Below are 25,912 nucleotides of genomic sequence, written 5' to 3'. Positions count from 1 at the left end.
GTTAATATGAAAACACCCTAATCCAGGGGCGTGTTGACATGAAATACCCAAATAGCCCAGAAGGTGACACAACGTAGATAGGAGCAACCTGATCCCATATTTGAGGGGTCAAAAATGTGCGGCCAATGCAAGAGATTTAAAACAAAATAAAAACTTCTTTAGACTTGTGAAACTCACTTCCAGGTTTAGTGACTAAGACAAAAACTATGTAAACATTCATGTTTAGGTTGGAAATAATGCTGAATGAGTGAAGAGGGGTTGAAAGTATATGTGTACAGGGTAGGTAAATATGATTAGAACGATTTACTCATTTGAAAACTAAACACCAACATGAACTGGTTCGGTCGTACGGCCTATTTCCATGTCATAACTGACAGATATTAAGCTTTGCTAGCGTTTTTCTCCGCCTACTCTAACCACACTCGTCCTGTTTCCTCAACCACCCTTCAATATTAGCCTTCTTCAAGCTTTAGTTTGTGGTTGAAAGCTCAACATTCTAATTTTGTGTGCAAGCAAATGTTAGTATTTCACGTTTTAATTTGCGGAAACGACCACAAAAAGGAAAACCCTTCCAAACCACTCTTACATACTGCACTGCACAAAACTACACTCCTCACCTGTTGCTCCACAGGAGCTGCTTTATGCAACGTAGAGGAAGGAGACGTGGTGACATCATTCCGGAAGTGACTGGCAGGGGGACGTCGGGAGTTTGTCTCGAGCTCCTCTGTGACTGTTTTCAGCTTCCTCGGGCTTCGAGTGCGGGAGACCATGGCGACCACTTTTGTGTCGGTGCCATTGAAGAAATCGTCCGAGGTGGACCTGGCGAAGCCTCTTTCCAAGTTCATCCACGCCACTTACCCGAGCGGGGACGCACAGGCCGAGTACGTCAGGGCGGCTGAAGAGCTGAACAACCTGCGGAAGAACGCTGTCGGAAGGCCTCTCGATAAGCACGATAGTTCCTTGGAAATTTTGCTGAGGTAAGTTTGGCTCGGGACTGTGAACTGGACCTAAGCCTGCGGAAAGGCTCCGGAGAGGTTTCGGGGAGGGAGGGAGGGAAGGGAGGGGGGCTAGAGCTATCTAGAGGTAGAGTGGCCACGGATGGACTCAGGCTGGCGGGACGCACGCAGCCCCAACACCAATTCAGTATTGAGGAGGCCGCCTTCTGGATTGACCCTGATTTTATTACCAATTTTAAAAAAGGAAAGTTTCGAACTTAATTGCCTATCCAGGAAAATGGATCGCGCAGCTTACTGTGAACCATTGGGAATTGCGCGCATGATTTTTAATTTGTGTGGTAATCAGTTTGGCTGGACGCACAGTTTATATTGTTATCTTAGTCACCGGCGTGGATTGGTTGGGCGAAATGGCCTGTTTCTATGGCACATAGCCTGCATGTAATCCTCGTCGGTTGGGCATTGAAAGTTCTTAAATTTTAAAGCAAACTTAAGAATCATTACAGAAAAAAAAACGCCCGAGCTGCCTTCCAAATACAAATTTATTTTATTGATTCTACGAGTCAAAGTTCACAAAGAATAAAAGTTTGAGATTCTCGAGAAGTTTATACGTATGACTGCCAGGGATATACAAAGTAGTCGGGAAATAACATGTGTTTGTGTCAAGTCTGTCAAGTAACAGAGCACGGAATGATTACACTTCAAAAAGTTAGGTAGGCAAACATGACAGCTAATCTTAAGGGTACCTGCTTTTCATTTGACGCCACAGCATTTTACCAGGTAGATGTTTTACAGCCCATGTGAAAGACCAGACTTCAAATAGCCTATTGCCTCCTCATTAAAATGCTACTATAGATTATGTACTTGTGCTTAAGTGGGGCTCGAACCCCCGTTCTTCTGATTTAGATGAGCCCTACCATCGAACCAAGCTGACACTAATTCAATTTGTTTGATATTCTTGTGTACATTTACTTCTGGGTGAATCATTTGTTCAGTCATGTAGAAGACAGTTTTGGAGATGTCAAATTGCAATTTGAGTTCAGCATATCTTAACTTCACATCTTTCTCCTGAGCACTCAGCAGTCTTTTGGTCTTAAAATTGACCTTAATAACGGCAAGCTACACTCCTTATTCTCTGAAGAACAGTGGATGCTTGTGATGTGGGAGACTCTGTGACTGGGGAGGATGAGGATGTGTGTTGACATTTAAATTTGAAGAGCTATGGTGAGAGCAGAATGTTGATGGATGTTTGAGCCCATGATATGGACCCATTCCTTTCCTCTTGAGATAGGTATATTCACTTTTGTTTGTTTTTTTTTTGTTTGTATATTTACTGATTTTATATTTGCTCTGCTTGAATTCTTCCTCTTTATTATGCTTTTATTTAACAGCATCTCTCTTGGGTATTTTGCATGTCCAATTATTATTATCTTGCTGTTTCAGAATCTAGAAGGTTCTGGTTCAAGCCCCACTTCAGGCCTTAAGCAAAAAATCTGGACTGACACTCCAGTGTCATACTGAGTGAATGCTACACTGTTGGAGATGCCTTTTGGATGAGATGTCTTGTCTGCCCCCTCCGTTGGGTGTGAGAATCCCATGATACTATTTCAACGGAGAATAGGGGAGTTGTCCCTGGTATCCTGGTGAATACTTATTCCTTAATCAACCTCATAAAAAGTAGATTATCCATAACTGATTATGGGAACTTGCTTTGCTAAATTGACTGCTGCGTTTCCTATAGTGCAAAAAGTGACAGCAGATTTTAAAAAAAAATACTTAATTGGCTGTAACGTGCTTTGGGACATCAGATGGTTGTGAAAAGCGCTATATGAATATAGTCACCTGTTTTCTATGTTTATAATGCTAATCCTCTTTCTTTAATTAGTTTAATTGTTGATTTGTTGCCCTCTGCTCTCAATTTCACCAAAATACTGATTATCTAGTTTTTATTCTGACCTGAAGCAACACCATGACTTGTCCTTTCTCTTCTCAGAAGCTGACTGATCTGAGTATTTTCAGCATTCTTTGTTTTTATTTCAGATTTGTAGCATTTGCAGTTGATTTCTTTCTTTATTACCCAAATAACTTATTGTTGGTTGGTCTTCTGCCAGATGGTGTTTAAATTTGTATGAATTGTGTGCTTCTCAGTTGTCCCTTGATAATTTAGTGATTATCCTCATGGAAAGGGGTTGAGCAGTGGGGCTTTGGGCTGAGTTGGCTCCAAGGCTATGTTTGTTCATGTGAGATTGAAACAACATCAGTCTCCTGTAGATCAGTAATCCAGCAGGTTTGTAGTTCTGCAGCATGTTTGACCAGTCAGCCTGGTTTCTTGATGGCATCAGGAGGTGTTGCCCTATCACTGATGGGTGGGATTTTTCCCATAGGGCACCTCAAGTTTATGTCCTAATCTGTAGTGTGATGCTAGTTGGAGAAACAGTAGGAAGTTTACCGTTGGTCCATTGCTGTTGAGCTGTTTGAGTTTACCTGTACTATGTCAAATCGCAGTAATGCTTATGTATCTTGGAGCATCTACAGCCTGGATGCATACCAACTGCTTACATTCTCTGGGTTTAGGTAGTGGGATCTGCCTCTAATAAGGGCGAGGATACATGACATGTCAGATAAAAGGCCATTTTCTTTTTGGGAAGTAAGCTTACTGACTCTATATTTAAAATTTGTTCACACCATTCTTTTGGACATCTGTATAAATATTATAGGTTTCATGTTACTGTTTGTAAACATATGCTCATGAAAATGGCATCCATTAGTTTGAGAACCAAATTGGTCATAAGCATAGACTGGTTTAATGTACGTTTTTATCTGATGGAAACCATGTCAATACTGACTCAAGGTAATCACTGGTTCAAAGTAGGTGAATGCATTTCTCTCAGCTAAATAGAAACAGCAATCTAAAATGGGAAAATGCAAAAAAAAATCAAACCTGAAATGAGGTTGCATTATGATGCGAGTGCAGTCTCTTTTAGGAGAGCAGTGTACTTAAAATGAGTAGTCATAATGCAAAACAATATCAATGGTTCCATGAAAAGTTGGTAAAATTGTGGAGTGTGATCTCAAAGCACCAGTAGAAAGCATGACTTTCTCGGTAACTAAAATGGAACCTGCATTATTGATCACAATTTGACTATAAATTGGCACAGTTATAGAATATGTCTGCCAAAACTCTGGTTTAAGATACCTGAACCCCATGTAACAAACTTAATGTGACTAATTGGTTAATGTTAATTAATGGCCTAATTATATTCCTAGGTTTACATCAGAGGTTATGGGCAGAGCTAAAATCTATGTGGTAAAGGAATGTGAGCCACCTTCATTCTTTACATTATTTTTGCCATGCTAATCTCTTTGTGTAATTTTGCTTGAGTTTTTATCCTGCTGTTCTTGGTCACCTCTCAATCATTGGACCACTTGCCCCATATGTTCATTTAATTTGGATTGGTAAGCTTTCTTCATCTCCTTTGTGTTCGGATCAGTTAAAATAAGACCCTGTCTGCATGATCAAGTGGATGTTAAGTATCTGCTGCAGCACTATTTGAAGAAGAGCAGCAAGTTTTCTTGGTGCCTTGAGCAGTTTTGTTCCCTTGGCTAACAACACCAAACTTAAATTAACTGGTCATTCATCTTATTTGTAGGACCTTGTGTTTTTTATTCTTTCAATGGATGTTGGCATCACTGGCAAGGCCAGCAATTGTTGCCCATCCCTAATTGCCCTTAAATTGAGTGGCTTGCTAGGCCATTGCAGAGGGCAGTTAAGAGTCAACCACATTGGTCAGGATCTGGAGTCACGTGTAGGCCAGACCAGGTGGCAGATTTCCTTCCCTAAAGGACATTAGTGAGCCAGATGGACTTTTAGGACAATCCATGATAGTTTCACAGTCACTATAACTGAAACTAGCTTTATGTTCCAGATTTTATTAACTGCATTTGAATTCCACCAGCTGCCGATGTGGGATTTGAACCTGTGTCTGCAGAGCATCAGCCTGGGCCTCTGGATTACTAGTTTTGTTACCATTATGCCACCATCTCCCCATGTGCTAAATAGATGCTGCATAGCAATTATGACTGCAGTAATTTAATGTAAACGATTAGGGATATGCTGAGAGAAATTGAAAGGTATTAACATAAATTTAAGTTCTTACCACCTTTTCATATTCTTTTAGTTGTCAGCACAGTTTTTTCAGATGTTTTCTAAGCTTTGTTTTAATAAGATGAAACTTTGGACCTCATTATTCATTTGTAATGTACCTGCTGTGGCTAAAAGGTTGGATAAGCGACTGCAGTGCTTTCAGTTGAAACAAACTGAACTGAAAATCATTGGTAAGGCCATATTTATAATGTTTTGTTAATTTTGGTGGGTATTGTTGCCCAGATGACTCTTGAACTTGTGGCTCCAAGTTATAAAGAGAACCTTGGCATCAAATTTGTTTTAATCTAAAACAAAGATTGAAGGATGATCTAATCCAGGTCCTTTTTAAGATTCTAAAAGGCACCAATGACAAAAGCAGATACTTAGCTTGCATTGTGATCAGTGAATGCAGTTCGACAGTGAACAAAGTTGGAGCAAGATTGGAATTTCTACTCCCCTTTCCTTTTGATCAAGGGATATTGTTACGTATGCAAGGCTTTTTATAAGATGCTTTAAACTCCTTAATTCAAGGTGAAATGGAGTAATGGAAAGGGGCATGTGATTTACAAGTTCTGTCTGTCTCAGTAAAATGGAGAAGCAAGCCTATTTGAAGCTGAGAGTAACTTTGGGCTGGTTCCTGTAAAGACTACAATTCTTTGGAAAGTGCAGCATAACATATAAATGCATTGTGGGGTTTTTGGTTATGTTAGGAAGTTAAGAGGGGTATCTTTTCTGTAGTTGTGTGTACTGGTTGGCCACTCCCTAACAGCTGGTTGATCATTTTGGTTAATTTGTTACAGTAAACATCTTAAAGCATGAAGTCATTTCGGGTGATTGTTTGAGTAGGTCAATGGAAATTCAAATCCCTTTTCAAAAGTTATTGGTCTCTACGGGGGTTGTAACAATATGTGTAATGAGGTGCCAGCAAAAACATTGTGTTATATCAATGGACTCCTTTCAATAACACTTGCACTGAAGGTTCAGAAATGGATTCAAAGTAAGAAATGCTGCATGCCAATGGAATGCAACTAATCAGGGCTAAAAAAAATTGTTAGGACTGTATGCTAGCATTTGACTTGAGATTTTGTTGCAACTTGAGTTGAATCACTTGACATTTTTAGCCCCTTTTGCTTGAGGTTAAATAAGTTGAGCAGCCTGAAAAGGGGCAAATTGTATGGGTTTTACTTGATGTGTCATGTATACTTGTTAATTTATTTTACTCTTAATATCTTCTTACTGGTATGACATTAGTTGCTGAAATGTTGCAAGACTTTCCCAGAAAAGGGGGCCAATGGGTGGGCAGAGAAACCAAGTTACTGTGATAATGCACAATCAAGATTGGGAACTGTGTGTGTGACTATCTCAACCCACCCTTTGTCTCAGTGCTCCTAGTATACCATTTTGGTGTTAAATTGATTGTGACTGTCACTTTCTGTTAAATATTATAATATATTTTTTGAGTTCATTTGGTATTTATGTTTTTTGGCTGGGTGGAGGAGGAGAAATGTTTTTAATTGCAGAATATCAGTCTTTGTAACAAAAGGTGGTTCCAGTGATCATTTCTTCACTGTCACATGATAATGATTTTGAAAGAACAATCATTATCAACTTGTCTTAACTGAGAAATTTCCTACTGACTCTGGCATTAATTGCAAGGAATTCTGTATTTCAAAAAGCTAACCCGTTTGTGAGTGAAGTCATTGTTTACTCATTACATGTTTTTTCTTCCACTTGAAGATTTTTGCTGTCTAAAATCAGCAAAAATCTGGTGCTCTATGCGGGCACTGCCAGAACAATTGTGTTTTTAAACAAACTGAACACTTATTTTGTTATTTTCAAATAATTTGACTTTTAATCTTTCCCCAAATATTGCAAGTATTACTGCTTTGAAAGCCCAATTCCAAGCACCTAATTATTTCGTCATATATATATCAGCACTCGTTATGTTGTGAAATGCTACATTTGAGACCTTCAGCAATTCCTTCATTTTAAACGACATTTGGCCACTTTTATATAGTTGTCCATTGTGAATGTTTTGTTTCTCAGGTGAAAGTACTCTGCTGCCTTATTTTATGCTATCATTATGTTCATTATTACCTCTTGTGCTGTATTCCATAACTTTTGCTGATTGCACCTTCCCTCCCCAACTACCTGACAATGAGTCCTTTTTGTACTGCAGCTTCTGTCAGTGTGGTTAGTGGTCTTGTAACTTTACACTTTTTTGATTCCTGACACTGATTGTGCTGTTGAGTCTGTTATGTTGCGCATTTCCTGTTAGCTATTGACTGGCACCTGATCTGTGCAGTCACCTTGATCTGACACTTGACAAGGTCCAAATTGTGGAATGGTGGGAACTGATGACCAAAATTTTAAATTATTGATCAAGTTGGGATGAATTCGAGTTTCTTGCACAGTTTTTTGCTTAATTGTTACATGATACTTTGTACAGTTGTATTTCCTTGTGATTTTTATACCCTTTTTAAAACCTCCTCCTAGTTCGTCTGCATAGATTGATTTTGTGCTTTATCCCATATTTGTGTTGAACCTGGCAAATCAATTTGTCTTTCTTATTTGTTTGTGGGATGTGGATATTGCTGTCAAGGCTAGCATTTATTGTCCATCCTTAATTTTCCTTAAGGTGGTGAGCCGCCTTCCTGTAATGTTTTCATTCCATGTCGTGCATATCCACAGAGCAGTTAAGCTGAGAGTTCCAGGACTTCAACCCGATGCCAATCAAGGGATAGTGATAAATTTCCAAGTCAGCATGGCGTATGACTTGGAGGGCAACTTTTAGGTGGCGATGTTCCCACCTGCTTGTTTTTTCAGACGGTAGAGATTGCGAGTTTAGAAGATGATGTTGAAGAAGCCATCGAGTTGCTGCATTGAATCTTGTAGCTGAGCCACACTGCAGCCATGGTGCGTTGTTGGTGGAAGGGATGAATTTTACCATTAAGAATGGGGTGCTGATTGTGGGTTATTCTGGGCTCAATGTTGCAAAGCTTCTGCATGTGCCACGTAGATGGTAGAAAGGCTTTGGGGAGTCAGGATGTGAGCCACTTGCAGAATATTGAGCCTCTGACCTTCTCTTCTAGCTGCAGTATTTGCGACTGTTCCAGTTCCGTTTCTGACTCCCAAGATGTGGTGATAGGGGCTTCAGCTTTGGTTAAGTGTTGACTGTCAAGGGGCGATGGTTAGACTATCTTATTGGAAATTATAATAGCCTGGCACTTGTGTGGTGCAACTGTTACTTGCCATACCAGCCCAAGCCTGAATGTTAATTCGTTATCTGAGGAGTTGTTCAGGATCATTCACACTGTGCAATCATCATATGGAGGGCTATTAATGAAGCAGCTGAAGATGGTTGGGCCCAGGACCTTGTCCTGAGGAACTCCTGCAGCGATGTCATGTGGCTGACATGATTAACCTCCAACAGGCACAACCATCTTTCTTGGTGCTGTGTATTGCTTCATCGAGTTGAGTGGTTTCCCTGCTTCTTGTTGACTTCAGTTTTGCTTGGCTTCCTTGATTGCACGTTTGGTCAAATATTGGCTTGCTGTCTTAAGTAGTCACTCACCTCACTTCTGGAATTCTGTCCTTTAGTCCATGTTTAGGCTAAGGCTGTCTTGAGGTCTGGAGTTGATTGATCCTAGCACAACCTGAACTAAACATCATTGTACAGGTTATTGGTGAGTAAGTGCCAATGGATTGCACTGTTGACAAAACCTTCCATTGTTGATGGGATGGTAATTGGCCAGAAAGGATTTAGAACAGAGAAACAGAAAATTTATAGCACAAGGAAGTTATTTGCCACATTGTTTGTGCCAAATGAAAAATAGCTATCAGCCTGATCCAATTTTCTAGCCCTTGGTCTGAAGCCCTATAACTTGGAGCACTTGTATATCCAAGCGTTTTTAAATGTGATGAGGGTTTCTGCCTCTCCAACCTTTTCAGGCAGTGAATTGCAGGCCCCCACTGCGCTCTGGGTGAAAGTGTTTCTCCTTAACATCCCTGTAATCTTCCTTATACTTCAAGTCTATGCCCCCAGTCATTGACCTTTATACTAAAATACATCCTTCTATCCACTCAGTCCAGACAATTCATAATTTCATACAGCTCCCCTTGGCCCCCTTTTTTTTTTTGAAAGAAAACAACCATATCCCTTCCAATCTTTCCTCATAGCTAGAGGTAGCTATTCCTGGCAACAGCCCTGTAAATCATCTTAGTACCCTCTCTAGTGTGATCATATCCTTCCTGTAATGTGTTGACCAGGACTATGCATTGTATTCTAGCTGTGGCCTGACTAATGTTTTAGACAGTTACAGCATAATTTATCTGTTCTTATATTCTATGCCTCAGTTAATAGAGGAAAGTATTCTGTATGCCTTTTTAAAACCATCTTATCTACCTCTCCTGCTACCTTCAGGAATTTGTGGACATGTACTTCAAGGTGTGTCAATTCCTCTGCATTTCGCAGTATCCTACCATTCCTTTCCATTTCCTTGCCTTATTTTTCCTCCCCAAGTGCATTACCTCACAATTCTTGATTGAATTCCATTTGCCACCTTTTTGCCCACCTGACCAGGCCACTGATATCTCCCTGCAGTCTACAGCTTTCTTCACTGCCAGCCACATGGCTACTTTTTGTATGATCTACATCTAAGTCTAAATCATTGATACATATCATGACAAGTAAAGGACCCTATACCTAGACCTGTGGAAACCCACTGGAAGCAGCCTTTATGTCACAAAAACATCCATTGGCGAAGTCAAGAAAATGAGGCAGAATATAAAAAGAACAGAGGAGAAATGAAAAAGGAAACGAAAAGAGCAAATTGACAGTATAAAAGTGAATTTTGTGGCTAACGTAGAAGGAAATGCAAGTTAACGTAGAAGTTTTCTATGGGCTATTAACAGTAAAAGGATTGTCAGGAGATATGGAGCCAATTAAGGACCAAAATAGTTGGTGGAGGCAAAAAGCATGGCTGAGGTATGAAATTAATTTATATGAAATCAATTACTTTAAATGGCAGAAACAGCTGCAGCAATCTTGGATTTGTCTATTGCCAGCCCTTGGGTCCAGTCTTTAGCCTGCTTGCACTCTATCGCTCTTTTTTATCTGGTTTCAACCAGCTTCAGTTTTACCAGAAACCCGAAGTTTCAGCTTCCCTCAATCTGAAGGTTCAATTTCCTTTTCAGTTAGAGTCTGACTGAAAAAAAAAGCTTTGATGGATTTCCTGGTTTTAGTGTAATTGACAATAATCAGTTAATAAATGAACATAGCAAATATTGAAGAAACAATTTGTAGCAAAAATTATGTGGAGTATGACAGAAACAAATTATTGCATTTAACCCTGGGTGGCTGCGATCAAACACAAAAGTAATGTGACCAGAGCAAAATTGCCTATGTGAATTGCTTGAACAATTATACATAGTGAGCAACATAGTTTCCCCCCTGGTAATATCAGTTCATTGTTTCAATGTTTTGAGATCTGAAAGCATTTTGCTACTTCCTGAAGCTTTCTGAAGTCCTTGTGCACAAGATTGTGGTTCAGCAATCTTGGGCTTCAAATTTAAAGTCATTCTCCATCTGTAGTGAGAGTTTTGCTTATCCATTATGTAGATAAGCACATAATTTGATTGACATTTTGAATACTCTTCGGTTAAAGCACGAAACTGAGGCCTCATCTGCTCTGCACATGGGCATATAAGATAACGTTATTCTGTTCAAAGAAGAGCTGGGGGGCAGGGGGTGCGGGTGGGGGGTTCTCTGTGTTGTATGATTAAATCTCAAAACAGGTGAATAAACAGATATACTTCATGTTTTCAGTATTTAGTTATAACTGATTTGCTTCTCTTTCAGGTATTATGATCAACTGTGCGCCATTGAGCCCAAGTTTCCATTCTCAGAAAATCAGGTATTCAAAGTCTGTATGTTTACCACTTTTAGTAGATGTTTTGCATTGATGTGAAGACCTTTCATCCCTGTACATAGTCAGTAAATTCTGCATGAAAGTAGTCTTGTATATTGCCCATCTGTTGTAATGAACTGTGGTCGTCCTCTTCACGTGGGCATAAAAGATTCCATTGCACAATTGAAAGAGGAGCAGTAAAGCTTCCCTAGTTTCCTGGCCAACAGTTATGTTGACGCTGCTTGCAGCCTGAAAAAGCTAGGAGCGAGTCATTGAAATGAACCAGCATAATTGAGATGCAATGTCTGATCATTCACCTCCTTTCTGATTGTGGGTCCTTGTTATTTGCAAATTGACTGCTATATTGGCCTACAGCGCAACAGTGAATGAATTTCAAAAGTCATTCATTGGCTGTGAAGCGCTTTAGAGTTTTTTTTTCTTTATTCTTTCAAGGGAAGTGGACATCACTGGCAAGGCCAGTATTTGTTGCCCATTCCTAATTGCCCTTGAACTGAATGTCTTGCTGGGCCATTGGAGAGGGCAGTTAAGAGTCAACCATATTGTTTTGGGTCTGGAATCATATGTGGGTCAGACTTGGTATGGATGGCAGATCTGCTTCCATAAATGACACTAGTGAACCAGATGGGTTTTTACCACAATTGTTGATAGGCTCATGATCACCATTACTGAGACTAGCTTTATATTCCAGATTTATTAATTGAATTTAAATTCCACCAGCTGCCATGTTGGGATTTGAACCCATTAGAGCATTAGCCTGGGCCTCTGCCATCATCTCCCCTAGTGTTTCATGGTCATGAAAGGCCCTATTTCTGGCTGCTGAAAAGAGTCATTACCTGCTTCATGCTGATTCTGTTTTAAGGATTCATCTAGGTGTCTGGTGCCTGTCAAAGGCATTTGCTGTCTCCCATCTTGAGAATTTATTTTTCGTGTTCCTGTTGCTCTGGTTATTAAAATTTTGCTTGGGTATTAAAATTTGATACTGAATGGTCATTTATCTTTGCCTGTATTGATATCAAATGGAAATAAACATTTTAAAAAGAAAAGGTGTCAGATAAAGATTCCAGCACATAAATTTATATGTTTCTTCCTGCGGTGCTAAAGCTTGAAAATTATAGGTTTGGAGAAATAGCCAGTTGTCCAGTCTATTGAACTTTTTCTTAATAGTTACGTGCAACAAAGTAAGCTGAAGTTTTACTTGCATTCCCAAATCTGGGGCAGAATCGTCCATGCCTGCTGGCATCGGGCAAGTCCGGCGGCGTGAGCCGGCAATATGGCTAAAAGGCCAAAAATTGGCTTTGCAACATTGTGAAACCAATTTGTGATCGTCTTTTCAGCTTGTTGATGGCGGGCCGCGTTTCCTGCCATTGGACTTCGGGGACCTCATTGTAATACATCTGCATGTCATTATAAGGCTCGCCTGCTGAACTCATCCCCCTGAGCTGGATCGTCCGCCCACGGCGGCGTGATTACAGCCAGAGCGGGGTTTGAGGACATCATGGCAGGCCTCCATCATGGCGGATCCAAAAGGCGCTCGAGGGACGCATCACTTAACCTGGGTGCTGCAGCCTTTCGGGGCTATATCTTATTTGCAGATGTCCCGGGCTGGAAGCACTGAGAGGTGTGCGCACGGCTGCACTTTAAATATGGTGCCCGGCGTGATGAAGCAGTGAGGTGACAGCGTGGCGGGCAAATTGCAGCCCGTCTGCTATGGAAACTGCGTTCTTCTCAGGAATGCATAATGAATGCGGTGGGTTTGGGACGATATAGCATGAGAAGCCATCATTGCGGCTGTTACTGCACTTGGTGCAAATCTGGGACGATTCCGCCCTTGGTGTTGAGAGCATTTTATGGATCCTGGCTTTGTGTTGGTGCATCCTCTATTAATTCCATGGGAATCGAGGGATTGGCTGGGAAGGTAGACTTGAAGTAGAAGATCAGGCATTGCCTCATTGAGTGGCATGAGGGCACCTGTGGCCTATTTCTGCTCCTATTTCTTATGTTCTTTACTGGCACTCTGTTGCACACCTCCAGGAGTATGAAATTTATACCAGATGGGCCCACAAGTAAGACAAGCAGACTTAAGCCATTCGGCCCATTGAGTCTGCTCCACCATTCAATGAGATCATGGCTGATCTGATAATCCTCCAAATCCACTTTCCTGTCTTTTCCCCATAACCTTGTTGATTAAAAATCTGTCCATCTTGGCCTTGAATATACTTAACGACCCCGACAGCCCTCTGAGGTAAAGAATTCCACAGATTGACTACCCTCTGAGAGAAGAAATTTCTTCTCATCTCTGTTTTAAATGGGCGTCCCCTTACTCTGAGATTATGGCCTCTGGTCCCAGACTCTCCCACAAGAGGAAACAACCTCTCAGCATCTATCCTGTCAAGCCCCCGAAGAATCTTATGTTTCAATAAGGTCGCCTCTCATTCTTCTAAACTCTAATGAGTACAGGCCCAACCTACTCAACCTCTCCTCATAAGAAAATCCCTCCATACCCACGATCAACCGAGTGAACCTTCTCTGGACTGCCTCCAATGCTAGTACATCCCTCCTTAGATAAGGGGACCAAAACTGTTCACAGTATTCTAGGTGTGGTCTAACTAGTACCTTGTATAGTTTTAGCAAGACTACCCTATTTGTATACTTCATTCCCTTCGAAATAAAGGCCAACATTCCATTTGCCTTACCTATTACCTGCTGAACTTGTATGCTAGCTTTTTGGGATTCATGCACGAGGACCCCCAAATCCCTCTGTGCTGCAGCTTTCTGCAGTCTTTCTCCATTTAAATATTATTCAGTTCTATTATTCTTCCCGCCAAAGTGCATAACTTCACGTTTTCCCACATTATATTCCATCTGTTAAGATTTTGCCCATTCACTTAACCGTCTATATCCCCCTGTAGATTGTCATCCTCACCGCTTGCCTCGCCACCTATTTTTGTCATCTGCAAACTTGGCGATTGTATGTTCACTTTCCTCAACCAAATCATTATTATATATTGTAAATAATTGTGGCTACAGCACTGATCCCTGTGGCACTCCACTAGTTACAGGTTGCCTGTAAAAGCCCCCCTTATCCCAACTCTGTCTTCTATTAGCCAGTCCTCTGTACATGCTAATACACTACCCCCAACATTATGGGCTGTTAGCTTATTAAGTAGCCTTATGTGTGGTACCTTATCGAATGCCTTTTAGAACCCCAAATAGATTACATCTACTGGTTCCCCTTTATCTATCCTGCTTGTTAGCTCCTCAAAGAATTCTAATAAATTTGTCAGGCATGATTTCATGAAGCCAAAATAAAAGCAAAAAACTGCGGATGCTGGAAATCCAAAACAAAAACAAAAATACTGGAAAAACTCAGCAGGTCTTGCAGCATCTGCGGAGAGGAACACAGTTAACGTTTCAAGTCCGTATGACTCTTCAACAGAACTAAGGAAAAATAGAAAAGAGGTGAAATATAAGCTGGTATTAAGGGGGGTGGGACAAGTAGAGCTGGATAGAGGGCCAGTGATAGGTGGAGATAACCAAAAGATGTCATAGACAAAAGGACAAAGAGGTGTTGAAGGTGGTGATATTATCTAAGGAATGTGATAATAAAGGTACAGATAGCCCTAGTGGGGGCGGGGTGGGGGGAAGGGATCGAAATAGGCTAAAAGGCAGAGATAAAACAATGGATGGAAATACATTTAAAAATAATGGAAATAGGTGGGAAAAGAAAAATCTGTGTAAATTATTGGAAGAAAGGGGGTGGGGATGGAGGAGAGAGTTCACGATCTAAAATTGTTGAACTCAATATTCAGTCCAGAAGGCTGTAAAGTGCCTAGTCGGAAGATGAGGTGCTGTTCCTCCAGTTTGCGTTGAGCTTCACTGGAACAATGCAGCGGGCCAATGACGGACATGTGGGCATGAGAGCAGGGTGGAGTGTTGAAATGGCAAGCGACAGGGAGGTCTGGGTCATGCTTGCGGACAGACCGAAGGTGTTCTGCAAAGCAGTCACTCAGCCTGCGTTTGGTCTCTCCAATGTAGAGGAAACTGCATTGGGAGCAGCGAATGCAGTAGTCTAAATTGAGGGAAGTGCAAATGAAATGCTGCTTTACTTGAAAGGAGTGTTTGGGCCCTTGGATGGTGAGGAGAGGGGAAGTAAAGGGGCAGGTGATGCACCTTCTGCGGTTGCATGGGAAGGTGCCGTGGGAGGGGGTTGAGGTGTAGGGGTTGATGGAGGAGTGGACCAGGATGTCCCAGAGGGAGCGATCCCTGCGGCATGCCGCTGGGGGGGTAAAGGGAAGATGTGTTTGGTGGTGGCATCATGCTGGAGTTGGTGGAAATGGCGAAGGATGATCCTTTGAATGTGGAGGCTGGTGGGGTGATAAGTGAGGACAAGGAGGACCCTATCATGTTTCTGGGAGGGAGAGGAAGGTGTGAGGGCGGATGCGTGGGAGATGGGCTGGACGCGGTTGAGGGCCCTGTCAACCACCGTGGGTGGAAAACCTCGGTTAAGGAAGAAGGAAGACATGTCGGAGGAACTGTTTTTGAAAGTGGCATCATCAGAACAGATGGGACGGAGGCGAAGGAACTGAGAGAATGGGATGGAGTCCTTACAGGAAGTGGGGTGTGAGGAGCTGCAGTCGAGGTAGCTGTAGGAGTCGGTAGGCTTGTAATGAATATTGGTGGACAGTCTATCACCAGAAATTGAGACAGAGAGGTCAAGGAAGGGAAGGGAAGTGTCAGAGATGGACCATGTGAAATGAAGGAGGGGTGGAAATGTGAAGCAAAATTAATAAATTTTTCGAGGTCCAGACGAGAGCATGAAGCAGCACCGAAGCAATCATCAATGTACCGGAGAAAGAGTTGTGGGAGGATGCCGGAGTAGGACTGGAACAAGGAATGTTCCACATACCCCATAAAGAGACAGGCATAGCTGGAGCCCATGCGGGTACCCATAGCCACACCTTTTATTTGAAGGAAGTGAGAGGAGTTTAAGGAGAAATTGTTCAGTGTGAGAACAAGTTCAGCCAGACAGAGGAGAGTAGTGGTGGATGGGGATTGTTTGGGCCTCCGTTCGAGGAAGAAGCGGAGAGCCATCAGACCATCCCGGTGGGGGATGGAGGTGTAGAGAGATTGGATGTCCATGGTAAAGAGGAGGCGGTTAGGGCCAGGGAACTGGAAATTGTTGATATGATGTAGGGTGTCAGAGGAATCACGGATGTGGGTGGGAAGGGACTGGACAAGGGGAGAGAGAATTGAGTCAAGATATCAAGAAATGAGTTCTGTGGGGCAGGAACAGGCTGACACGATCGGTCTGCCAGGACAGTCCTCTTTGTGGATTTTGGGTAGGAGGCAGAAGCAGGCCGTCAGAGGCTGGGAGACTATGAGGTTGGAAGCTGTGTAAGGAAGATCTCCAGAGGAGATGAGGTCAGTAACAGTCCTGGAAACACTGGCTTGATGTTCAGTGGCGGGGTCATGGTCCAGGGGGAGGTAGGAGGAAGTGTCTGCGAGTTGACGCTCAGCCTCTGCGAGGTAGAGGTCAGTGCGCCAGACAACAACAGCACCACCCTTGTCAGCAGGTTTGATGACAATGTCAGGGTTGGACCTGAGAGAATGGAGTACAGCAAGTTCATAGAAAGGCAGGTTAGAGTGGGTGAGAGGAGCATTTCATGAAGCCATGCTGACTTTGCTTGATTATATTATGTATTTCTAAATGCTCTGCAATTAAATCCTTCATAATAGCCTCCAACATTTCCGTAATGACAGATGTTAAGCTAACTGGCCTGTAGTTACCTGTTTTTTTCTCTCCCTCCCTTTTTGAATAAGGGTGTTACATGGACAGTTTTCCAATCCTCTGGGACTTTCCCAGAATCTAAGGATTCTTGGAAGATTACTAACAGTGCATCCACTATCTCTTTAGCTACTTCCTTTAATATCCTAGGATGCAACCTATTAGGTCCAGGGGACTTATCGATCTTTAGCCCCATTAGTTTCACTAGTACTTTTTCTCTAGTGATAGTTATTGTTTTATTTCCTCTCCCTTTTGCTCCTTGATTATATAGTATTTTTGCAATCCTTTTAGTGTCTTCTACCGTGAAGACTGATGCAAAGTATTTATTCAACTGCTTTGCCATTTCCTGGTTCCGCATTATTATTTCCCCAGCCTCATTCTCCAAGGAGCCTGTGTTCACTTTGGCCTCCCTCTTCCTTTTTATATATTTAATGAAGCTCTTACTGTCCATTTTTATATTACTTGCCAGTTTACCCTCAAAAGTTTATTTTCTCCCTCTTTTTTTGGGTCATCTTTTGTTGGTTTTTAAAACTTTCCCAGTCCTCTGGTTTACCACTAATCTTTTCCACATTGTTATGTTTTTTTCTTTCAATTTGATTCTATTCTTAACTTCCTTGTTTAACCATGGTTGGTTTATCCCCTTCCTAGAACCCTTCTTCCTCACTGGGATATATCTTTATTGTGAGTCATCAACTATTTTCTTAAACGTCTGCCGTTGTTCATCAACCGTCTGTTCTGCTAAACTCCTTTCCCAGTCCACTCCAGCCAACTCTGCCTTCATTCCTTTGTAATTACCCTTATCTAAGTTCAGCACAATTGCTTCTGACCCAAGTTTCTCACACTCAAACTGAGTGCTAAATTCTACCATGTTATGGTCACTGTTTTCTAGGGGATCTTTTACTCTGAGATCATTTATTAAACCTGACCATTACACATTACCAGATCCAAAATAGCCTGATCCTTGGTTGGATCCACAACATGTTGTTCTAGGAAACTGTCCCAAATACATTTGCCTGTGGCTATCTCTGCCAATTTAATTTTCACAATCTACATGAAGATTAAAGTCACCCATGATTAATATACTGCCTTTTTTACATGCCCTCATTATCTCCTGATTTGTTCTGTCCTACAGTATAGCTACTGTTAAGAGGGCATGTAGACTACTCCCACCAGTGACATCTTCCCCTTGTTATTTCTTAGCTCCACCCATATGGATGCCACATCTTCCGATCCAAGATCATTTCTTGCTATCGTACTTATTTCATCTCGTACTAACAAAGCTACCCCACCACCCTTTCCTTCCTGCCTGTCCTTTCGAAAAGTCACATACCCCTGAATATTTACTTACCAGCTTTGATCTCCTTGTAACCATGTCTCCGTAATGGCAATAAGATCATACCCATTAACCTCTATTTGTGCCGTTAGTTCATTTATTTTGTTCCGAATGCTACGTGCATTTCAGTAAAGAACCATTAATTTTGCTTTTTTAGCATTTTTTTCCCCTCTTTGACCCTATTTACTGCTTTTATGCTTGCGCACTCTGTCCCTTCCTGCCACATTTGGCTGCCCTGCAATGTTGCCATATCCTTTAGCTTTGTCAGTCTACGTATCCCCTTTCCAGAACCCACCTCCCCCTCTGTTTAGTTTAAAGCCCTCTCTACAGCCCTAATTATTCAAATTGCCAGGACACTGCTCCCAGCACAGTTCAAGTGAAGCCCGGCCCACCGTAACAGGTCCCTTCTACCCCAGTATTGGTGGCAGTGCCCCATGAACTGAAACCCATTCCTCCCAAACCAATCTTTGAGGCATGCACTTAACTCCTTTACTTTATTTACCCTATGCCAGTTTGCCGTGGCTCAGGTAGTAATCCCAAGATTATTACCTTGGAGGTTCTGTTTTTTAATTTAGCTCCTAACTGTTCAAATTCTTTCAGCAGAACCTCCTTTCTAGTCCTATCAATGTCGTAGGTACCATCATGGACGATGACAACAGGATCCCTCTCCTCCCACTTCAATTTCCCCTCTAGCCCTGAGATGTCCTTAACCCTGGCACCAGGCATGCAACACAGCTTTCATGACTCAAGCTCATGGCTGCAGAGAACAGTATCTATCCTCCTAATTGCACTGCCCCCTATCACTACTACGTTCCTATTTTCTGCCCCCACTTGAATGGCTCTGAGTACCACAGTGCCATGGTCAATTTGCTCATCCTCCTTGCAGTCCCTGCTCTCGCCCACACAACTTTTAAGAGCCTTGTAACTTGGATAATTGCAGAGGCTGAGCCTCCTTGAATGGTACCCCCTGGGTCCCCATACCTGCATCACCTGCAGTCACACCCTCCTGTCTCTGATCACATTTGCCTAATCTGAGGGGGTGTGACCACCTCCTGCAGCAAAGTGTCCAGGTACCATTACCCCGCCCTGATGTGGCGTAAGTCTGCAACTCGGACTCCAGCTCCTCAACTCGGATCCGAAGTTCCTCGAGTGGCAAACACTTGCTACAGATGTGTTTGCTCTGGATCACCTTGAACTTGAGTTGCTTGCATTTGGTGGACTGAGTTGCTTAATCTTGAGGGCAGCATATGTCATAGTTCAGAAACCCCCTTTTCTAGAGATGCCTCGTCAGTCCTGGAGTATTCACATTAGGTAAACTCAAAATGATCATACTTTGTACACCTTTTCTCCAGCAAAATCTATTCTGTTCTGGAATATGGTTACTCAGTTGAACCCAGCCAAATTATGCCAAGGGAAGAAATAATCAGGTTAACAACTCCCCTGATAGTGTCCTTTGATAATGATGATTATACTGCTTAAGCTGCAGTGGCTGGTTCAGAAAATAGAGTGGTATTCCACCAATTCAGGGTAAATGCGTGGAATTGAGGGCAGATACGTTTAAGGTGCTTTCACAATTTGTGAACTTCCCAGAAACACAAGTGCATTTTATATGTAGAAAGCTGTCCTTTTTGCTACATGAAGTTACATGGTCTCTAGTAATGCAAGAACTTGGCCAGCGCAGGTAGTTGCACAGGTATGGGTTTGCACCTTGCAGTTCAACACACACACACACACACACACACACACACCCCCCCCCCCCCCCCCCCCCCCCCCCCAAGCAGTTCCCAAAAAGAGAGTCATTCTCTACACACAGTGCTGCAGAATTGTGCAATTTAGGAGTGGCATTTGTAATCGATGTTTACGGAATTGCTTCGAGAGGCTGAGGGAAGGACTTGTTGAGTGACTGAAGAAAAGTAACACTGACATGTCAGATGAAGCTACAACTGAAAGTTGTCACTTAAGACTTGAGTGCCCATTAAAAAGAGTGACCTCTGCATTAAAAAAATTACTCTTTATCTAGCAAAGTCTTGATTTCATTCTCACAATCTTGGTACTTGGTAAGGTTCCCCTCCATCATCTTCCACTTGGGAATTTTCACAGGAGGTGCACAATGAGTACAATCAATGATTGCATTAATTTAAACTTATAGATTTTCCTTAAATGAGTCCTTAAAGGGTGTGGAGGTTAAGTTTAGTGGGAGATTGTTCTTGTCTTCAACTGCTCTTGGAACTTAGAAACTACTAATAGTACAGCTGTGGTGGAAGATAGGAACAGGAGTAGACAAGCAACCTCTCAAACCTGTTCAGGCATTCGATTAGAATGCAAATGCAGTTGAGCAGGAAAAAAAACTGGTCATACAAAGGCATCGGTTCTTAAACGCTCTCAGCGTAGAGAACATTTAATCAACCAGAGTTAATTGCAATTCATTCATCCATAACTGTTGGATTTTTTTTAACATAGCTAGAATTGAATGTCATAGCATTTTACTGCATAGAAACAGGCTTTCAGCATAGCAGGGGTTATGCTGGTGTTCATGCACCACATGAGTCTCCTCCCATTTTAGTTAACAAAGTGACCTTATCAACTCTTCCTTACTCCGTTATGTATTCAGGTAGCTAACTTTTCCTTGTTAGCATCTGTGCTAGTGGCCTCAACTGATCCAAATGGATGCAAGTTCCACAGATCCATCACTTAATTTTCTTCTTCATTCCTTTTTGGATTCATTGGTAACTATCTTGTACTAATGGTCCAAGTCTTGGACTGCCCCACAGGTGGAAACATTTTCATTACCTCTACCCTACCAAACCCCTTCACTAATTTGTATAATCAGGACACTTGAGTATTGCTTAAAAAAAAGACATGCTGTCGAAGCTTTTTGCCTTGCACTCACCAGGACAATTCACAAGAATACCAAATGTAAAAGGAACAACAATTTATACTGCATGAGAAGATTGGTTGGTAAGTGGACTCGGGTAGAGGTGTTCCGATGGAGAATGTACCAGTTCGGTGCAATGAGGACACTTCTCAATCTTTTATCTTTTGAGAGAAAAGCGCACCAGCTTGTTCGCTCTTCTGTTCTCCAGAGTACTAATTCCGCTGATTCTTTTGCATCTGATAAATGAACGATCTTGGGGAAGCTAATGTCCCTTTTAAAACTAAATACTATTGCCCCTGGTGTCTCCTCTTTTGTCATTCACTTTCTAGCACAGATTGCAACTTTACTAAACGAAATGGTCAGCCAAGATCATTGAGTAGTGCCTTTGGAGAGGAAAGAAATACATTTATTCTTCTCTACTCCAGCAAATGTCACTGGGGTAAAATTTCCACTTTGGGCACAATTGGGATACTGGGCCCAAATTGCATTGATTTTCAGAATTGAGGTTCCAGTTCAATTTCTGCAAAAACACCTGACATGAATTGTACACCTTTTTTGTTTTTGGTTTCATCATATTCTTGTATCTCCTTGGTCATCCAAGGAGCCCTGGCTTTTGTTCCCTGTCTTTTGCTTCTTGTTGGAATGCACCTCAAAGATCTCAAAGGCCTGTACCTCAAAGATCACGCATTGTTACATTACGATCCTTCCTGTCAAGCTTTGGTTCTATTTTAGACTGGATGGATCTCCTCTCCCCTTATTGAAGTTTGCCCTCTTCCAATTTGCAAGTTCAACTTAAGATTGTTCATTGCTCTTCTCCATTACTAAGCTAAACTTTGTGTTCCCCAACAGACACTTGGTCTAATTGGCCCACCTCATTCCCCAGTGTCAGATTCAGCATTCCCTCCTTCCTGGTTGGACTGAAAACATACTGATCAAGGAAGTTCTCCAGAAAACATTTCAGAAATTTTCCCCCCCCTCCTTTCCCTTTACCCGAACATTACCGAAATTTAAATTGGGATCAAGTCCCACAATATCACTACTCTGTAGATCATGTATGTCTGTTATTTCCTTGCAGATTTGCTCCTCTGACTATCACGCACTAGTTGGAGGCATATATAGGCCAGTAGCATGATGATACACTCTTTGCTTTACAACTCTAAACCAGAGAGATTCTGGCTTTGACCCCTCGAGGACATCCTCTCTTTCCAACACTAGAATGTGTTCCATAATCAGCACTGCCACCCTATCTTCCTTTTTTTTCTCTTCCCTATCTCTTTTGAATAATTTTTAGTCTTGAATATTAAGCACCTGGTCCTCAACATTTCTGGGCCACATTTCCATAATTGCCACAACGTCATTTTCCCACTTCAATTTCCACTTGTACCTTATTCACCATGCTTTGTGCGTTTATATACATGTATTCTAAACCTTTATTTTAAATTCATTCATGGGATGTTTATTTATTGCCTATCCCTAACTACCCTTGAGAAGGTGGTGGTGAGCTGCCTTCTTGAACTGTTGCAGCCCACATGGTACAGGTATACCCACAGTGCTGTTAGAGAGGGAGTTCGAGGAATTTGACCCAGCAACAGCGAAGGAACGGTGATATATTTCTAAGTTGTGATGGTGAGTGGCTTGGAGGGGAACAGGCAGGTGGTGGTATTCCCATGTATCTGTTGTCCTTGTCCGTCTAGATAGTAGTGGTCGTGGGTTTGGAAGGTGCTGTCTAACGAGGCTTAGTGAGTTCCTGCAGTGCACCTTGTGGATGGCACATACTCTCTGTGCATTGGTGGAGGATAACGTGAATGTTTGTGGATGGGGTGCCAATCAAGCAGGCTGCTTTGCCCTGGATGGTGTCAAGCTTCTTGTGTTGTTGGAGCTGCACTCATCCAGGCAAGCGGACAGTATTCCATCTGCTGCTGATGGCCCACAGCACAGCGCCTCATGGATTCCCAATCTTGAGTTGCGAAATCTGTTCAAAATCTATCCCATTTAGCAGGGTGATAGTGCCACACAACACTATGGAGGGTATCCTCAATGTGAAGGCAGGACTTCATCTCCACAGGGACTGTGTGGTGGTCGATAATGTCATGGACAGATGCATCTGCGGCAGGCAGGTTGGTGAGAATGAGGTGAAGTATGTTTTTCCAACTTGTTGGTTCCCTCACGACCTGCCACAGACTCAGTCTAGCAGCTATGCCCTTTAATACTTGGCCAGCTCAGTCTGTGATGGTGCTTCTGAGCCACTCTTGCTGATGGACATTGAAGTCCCCCACCCAGAGCACTATCTGTACCCATGTGGTGTTCAACATTGGACTACTGATTCACCAGCTGGTAGTGGAGGGGTGGTACATGGTAATCAGCAAGCGGTTTCCTTGCCCATGCTTGGCATGATGCCATGAGACTTCATGGGGTCCGAAGTATATGCTGAGGACTCCCAGGGCAATTCCTTCATGTCTTAATATTCCATGTAGCCCTTTTTACTTTGCTCTTAGCTATGTAGCACTACTTCCTTCTCTAGTACTATCCAACACTGACTCCTTTATGCACTTGATTCCTTTTCCCCCACATGCATAGAGCTGGTGCCCTCCCAACCCCACAAGCTGATCTGCTTTCAACCATACCAGTGAATGTCCCCATGAGGAATTTGGTTCCAGTCCTGTTCAGCTTTTGAATGGGTGCCTCCTGCCCCTGAATTGTTCCCAAAGAATCCGAAACCCTTCTTCCTCCATATTCAAACCACAGATTGATCCTCTCTATTTTCCTTTTCTACTCTCATTTTGTCTTGGTGGACGATATCGGAGTATACGATGGAACATTGGTAGGTTCCAAGTTAAACACTTCCCCACTAATTTGCCCCCCCTGGCAGCTCCAAAAAGCTTAGTGTCTTCCAATTTAATAGAAGGAACTGCATTGATTTCTGAAATCATTGCGAATGGATCTGGCGATTCAAGATTCATTGTCCCACTTCTCCCACACAAATTGTAAAATGGTGCAAGAGAAAAGCTGAATTGCTTTTGAACAAAGTAAAGATTTTCCATGTAGTTGAGCTGCTGTCTGTCTGCTCTCCTCACTACATTTAAGTCTTTTGTAGAATTGTTGATCAGAGAACAAGTTTCTCTAGGGATTGAGAAAGTTAGGCACTATGGGTGCTAATTTTTGCCTGTCCCAGGAGCTGAATCAAGATTAATAGAAGCAGAAGCTTGATCGGCATAATATTTACACCCCGAGGGCTGACCAGTGATATATTTATCTGTTTACCTTGCTGTTTATCATAACTTTGCTTTCCAGCCAACCACTTTGGAATCTTGAGCAGTTTCGCATTGCCTTTTATTAATAACATATATCTGTGGATCCATGGTTATCTTAGTACCATCACATCACTATCAATGTTTTGCTAGATAAAGAATAAGCTTGTGTGCAAATCATTTGAAGCTTTTTTTTGGGACAAGATAATTGTTTTATTGGAGTCAAATGCTTGCTTACCTATATCACTCTTAATTTAACTGCTACTGACCTAGTTATCATCTCTGTGTCAGATGTCCTTCACTAGACTGTCCAAAGTTGCATTTGTTAGAATTCTAGCTATTACTAGAGTTTCTCCTGCTTGGCCGTCATAAATTATATTGAAGCTACAGCAGTTTGCCTCGTGTAATGTTACTGGATTTCCTTTATAGTTAAACATCTATAAGGGAGTGTTGCAAGGGAAGGTGTTTACTTTCAGGTTTGACCAAGTAGAGTGTTTTAGGGGGATGTTTGTAAAACTTAAGTTTAACCATGTAACTGTGATTTTGTGCGCTTAAGTTTCCTTTTATTCTTGTTAATAAAACTTTTTAATTTTTAAAATCCCTGAAGTGTTACTGGACCTCTTACTGCTGAGATTGGTACGTTGTCGTCTTGTTTTCAGAATACAAAAAAGGGCATGGTCTGTTAGCCAAATTTCCCTCTGGGATTTGGTTTGTGCAGCAGTTAACACCAACGATGGTCATAGTGAGTACTGGATGAGTGGAAGTTCCTCCAATTAAATATTGGGAAGACTGATGACATTGACTTCATTCCCTGGTTCCAAACTCCATTCCCTAATGACTGACCCCATCCCACTTGCTGGCAACTGTCTAAGATTAAACCACACTCTTTGCAATTTTGGTGTCATATTTGACCTCGAGATGAACTTCCAACCACATCCACTCCATCATTGGGCTGCCTACTTCCAATTCTGTAACATCACCTGACTTAGTCCCTGTCTCTTCTCATTTCTGCTGAAACTCTTATTCATGCCTTTGTTATCTCTAAACTTGACCACTCAAATATACTGCTGACTGGCCTTCCTCACTCTTTCCTCTGTAAACTTGAGGTCATCCAAAACTCTGCTACCCATATCATTACTCACACCAAGTCCTATGTGCCTATTTCCTCTGCTATCAGTGACTTACATTGCCAGCTGGTCAAGTAATGCCTTGACTTAAAATTCCCATCATTGTTTTGAAACCCCTTCATGTAGATCCCTCCACACTTATTTAATTCCCTTTACCCTCAAATCTCTGAGATATCTGTACTGCTCTAATTCTGGCTGAGTGTTGCCAATTTTAATTGCTCCAACATTGGTGGCCATGCCTTCAGTTGTCTACACCTTTAAACTTTGGAATTTCCTCCCTACACCTCTCCATTTCTCTACCTCTCTAAGTTCCTTTAAGACACACTTTAAAATCTATCTCTTTGACCAAGTTTTTGGCCATTGACCCTGATATTTCTTTATGTGGCTGTGTCCAAGCTTCATAGAAACGTAGAATGGTTACAGCACAGAAGGAAGCCATTTGGCCCATCATGTCTGTGCAGGCTCCCTGGAAGAGCCATTCAACTGGGATACTCTGTCACTCTTTCCCCATAGCCTT

The 25,912-nt window shown here is 42.1% G+C and overlaps 1 protein-coding gene across 2 annotated transcripts in view; it reads left to right on the top strand.

Annotated features, from left to right (window-relative positions):
• The first annotated feature begins 668 nt into the window (after nt 1–668).
• The window catches only part of pdcd6ip (programmed cell death 6 interacting protein), a 140,334-nt gene continuing 115,090 nt past the window's right edge, over nt 669–25,912 (top strand). Inside the window, exons 1-2 of one of the 2 annotated variants that reach the window (XM_078540104.1) lie at nt 669–977; nt 10,958–11,012. In XM_078540104.1, coding sequence (XP_078396230.1) covers nt 769–977; nt 10,958–11,012 — 264 coding nt within the window. In that variant the 5' untranslated portion in view covers nt 669–768. The remainder of the gene's footprint in view (nt 978–10,957; nt 11,013–25,912) is intronic. The other variant, XM_078540105.1, reaches the window with a different exon arrangement.

The sequence above is a fragment of the Cetorhinus maximus genome, chromosome 4 (assembly GCF_964194155.1).
Source record: "Cetorhinus maximus chromosome 4, sCetMax3.hap1.1, whole genome shotgun sequence".
Taxonomy (NCBI): domain Eukaryota; kingdom Metazoa; phylum Chordata; class Chondrichthyes; order Lamniformes; family Cetorhinidae; genus Cetorhinus; species Cetorhinus maximus.
Note: the sequence above shows the minus strand (reverse complement) of the source record. Positions and strands in the feature narration are given on the sequence as shown.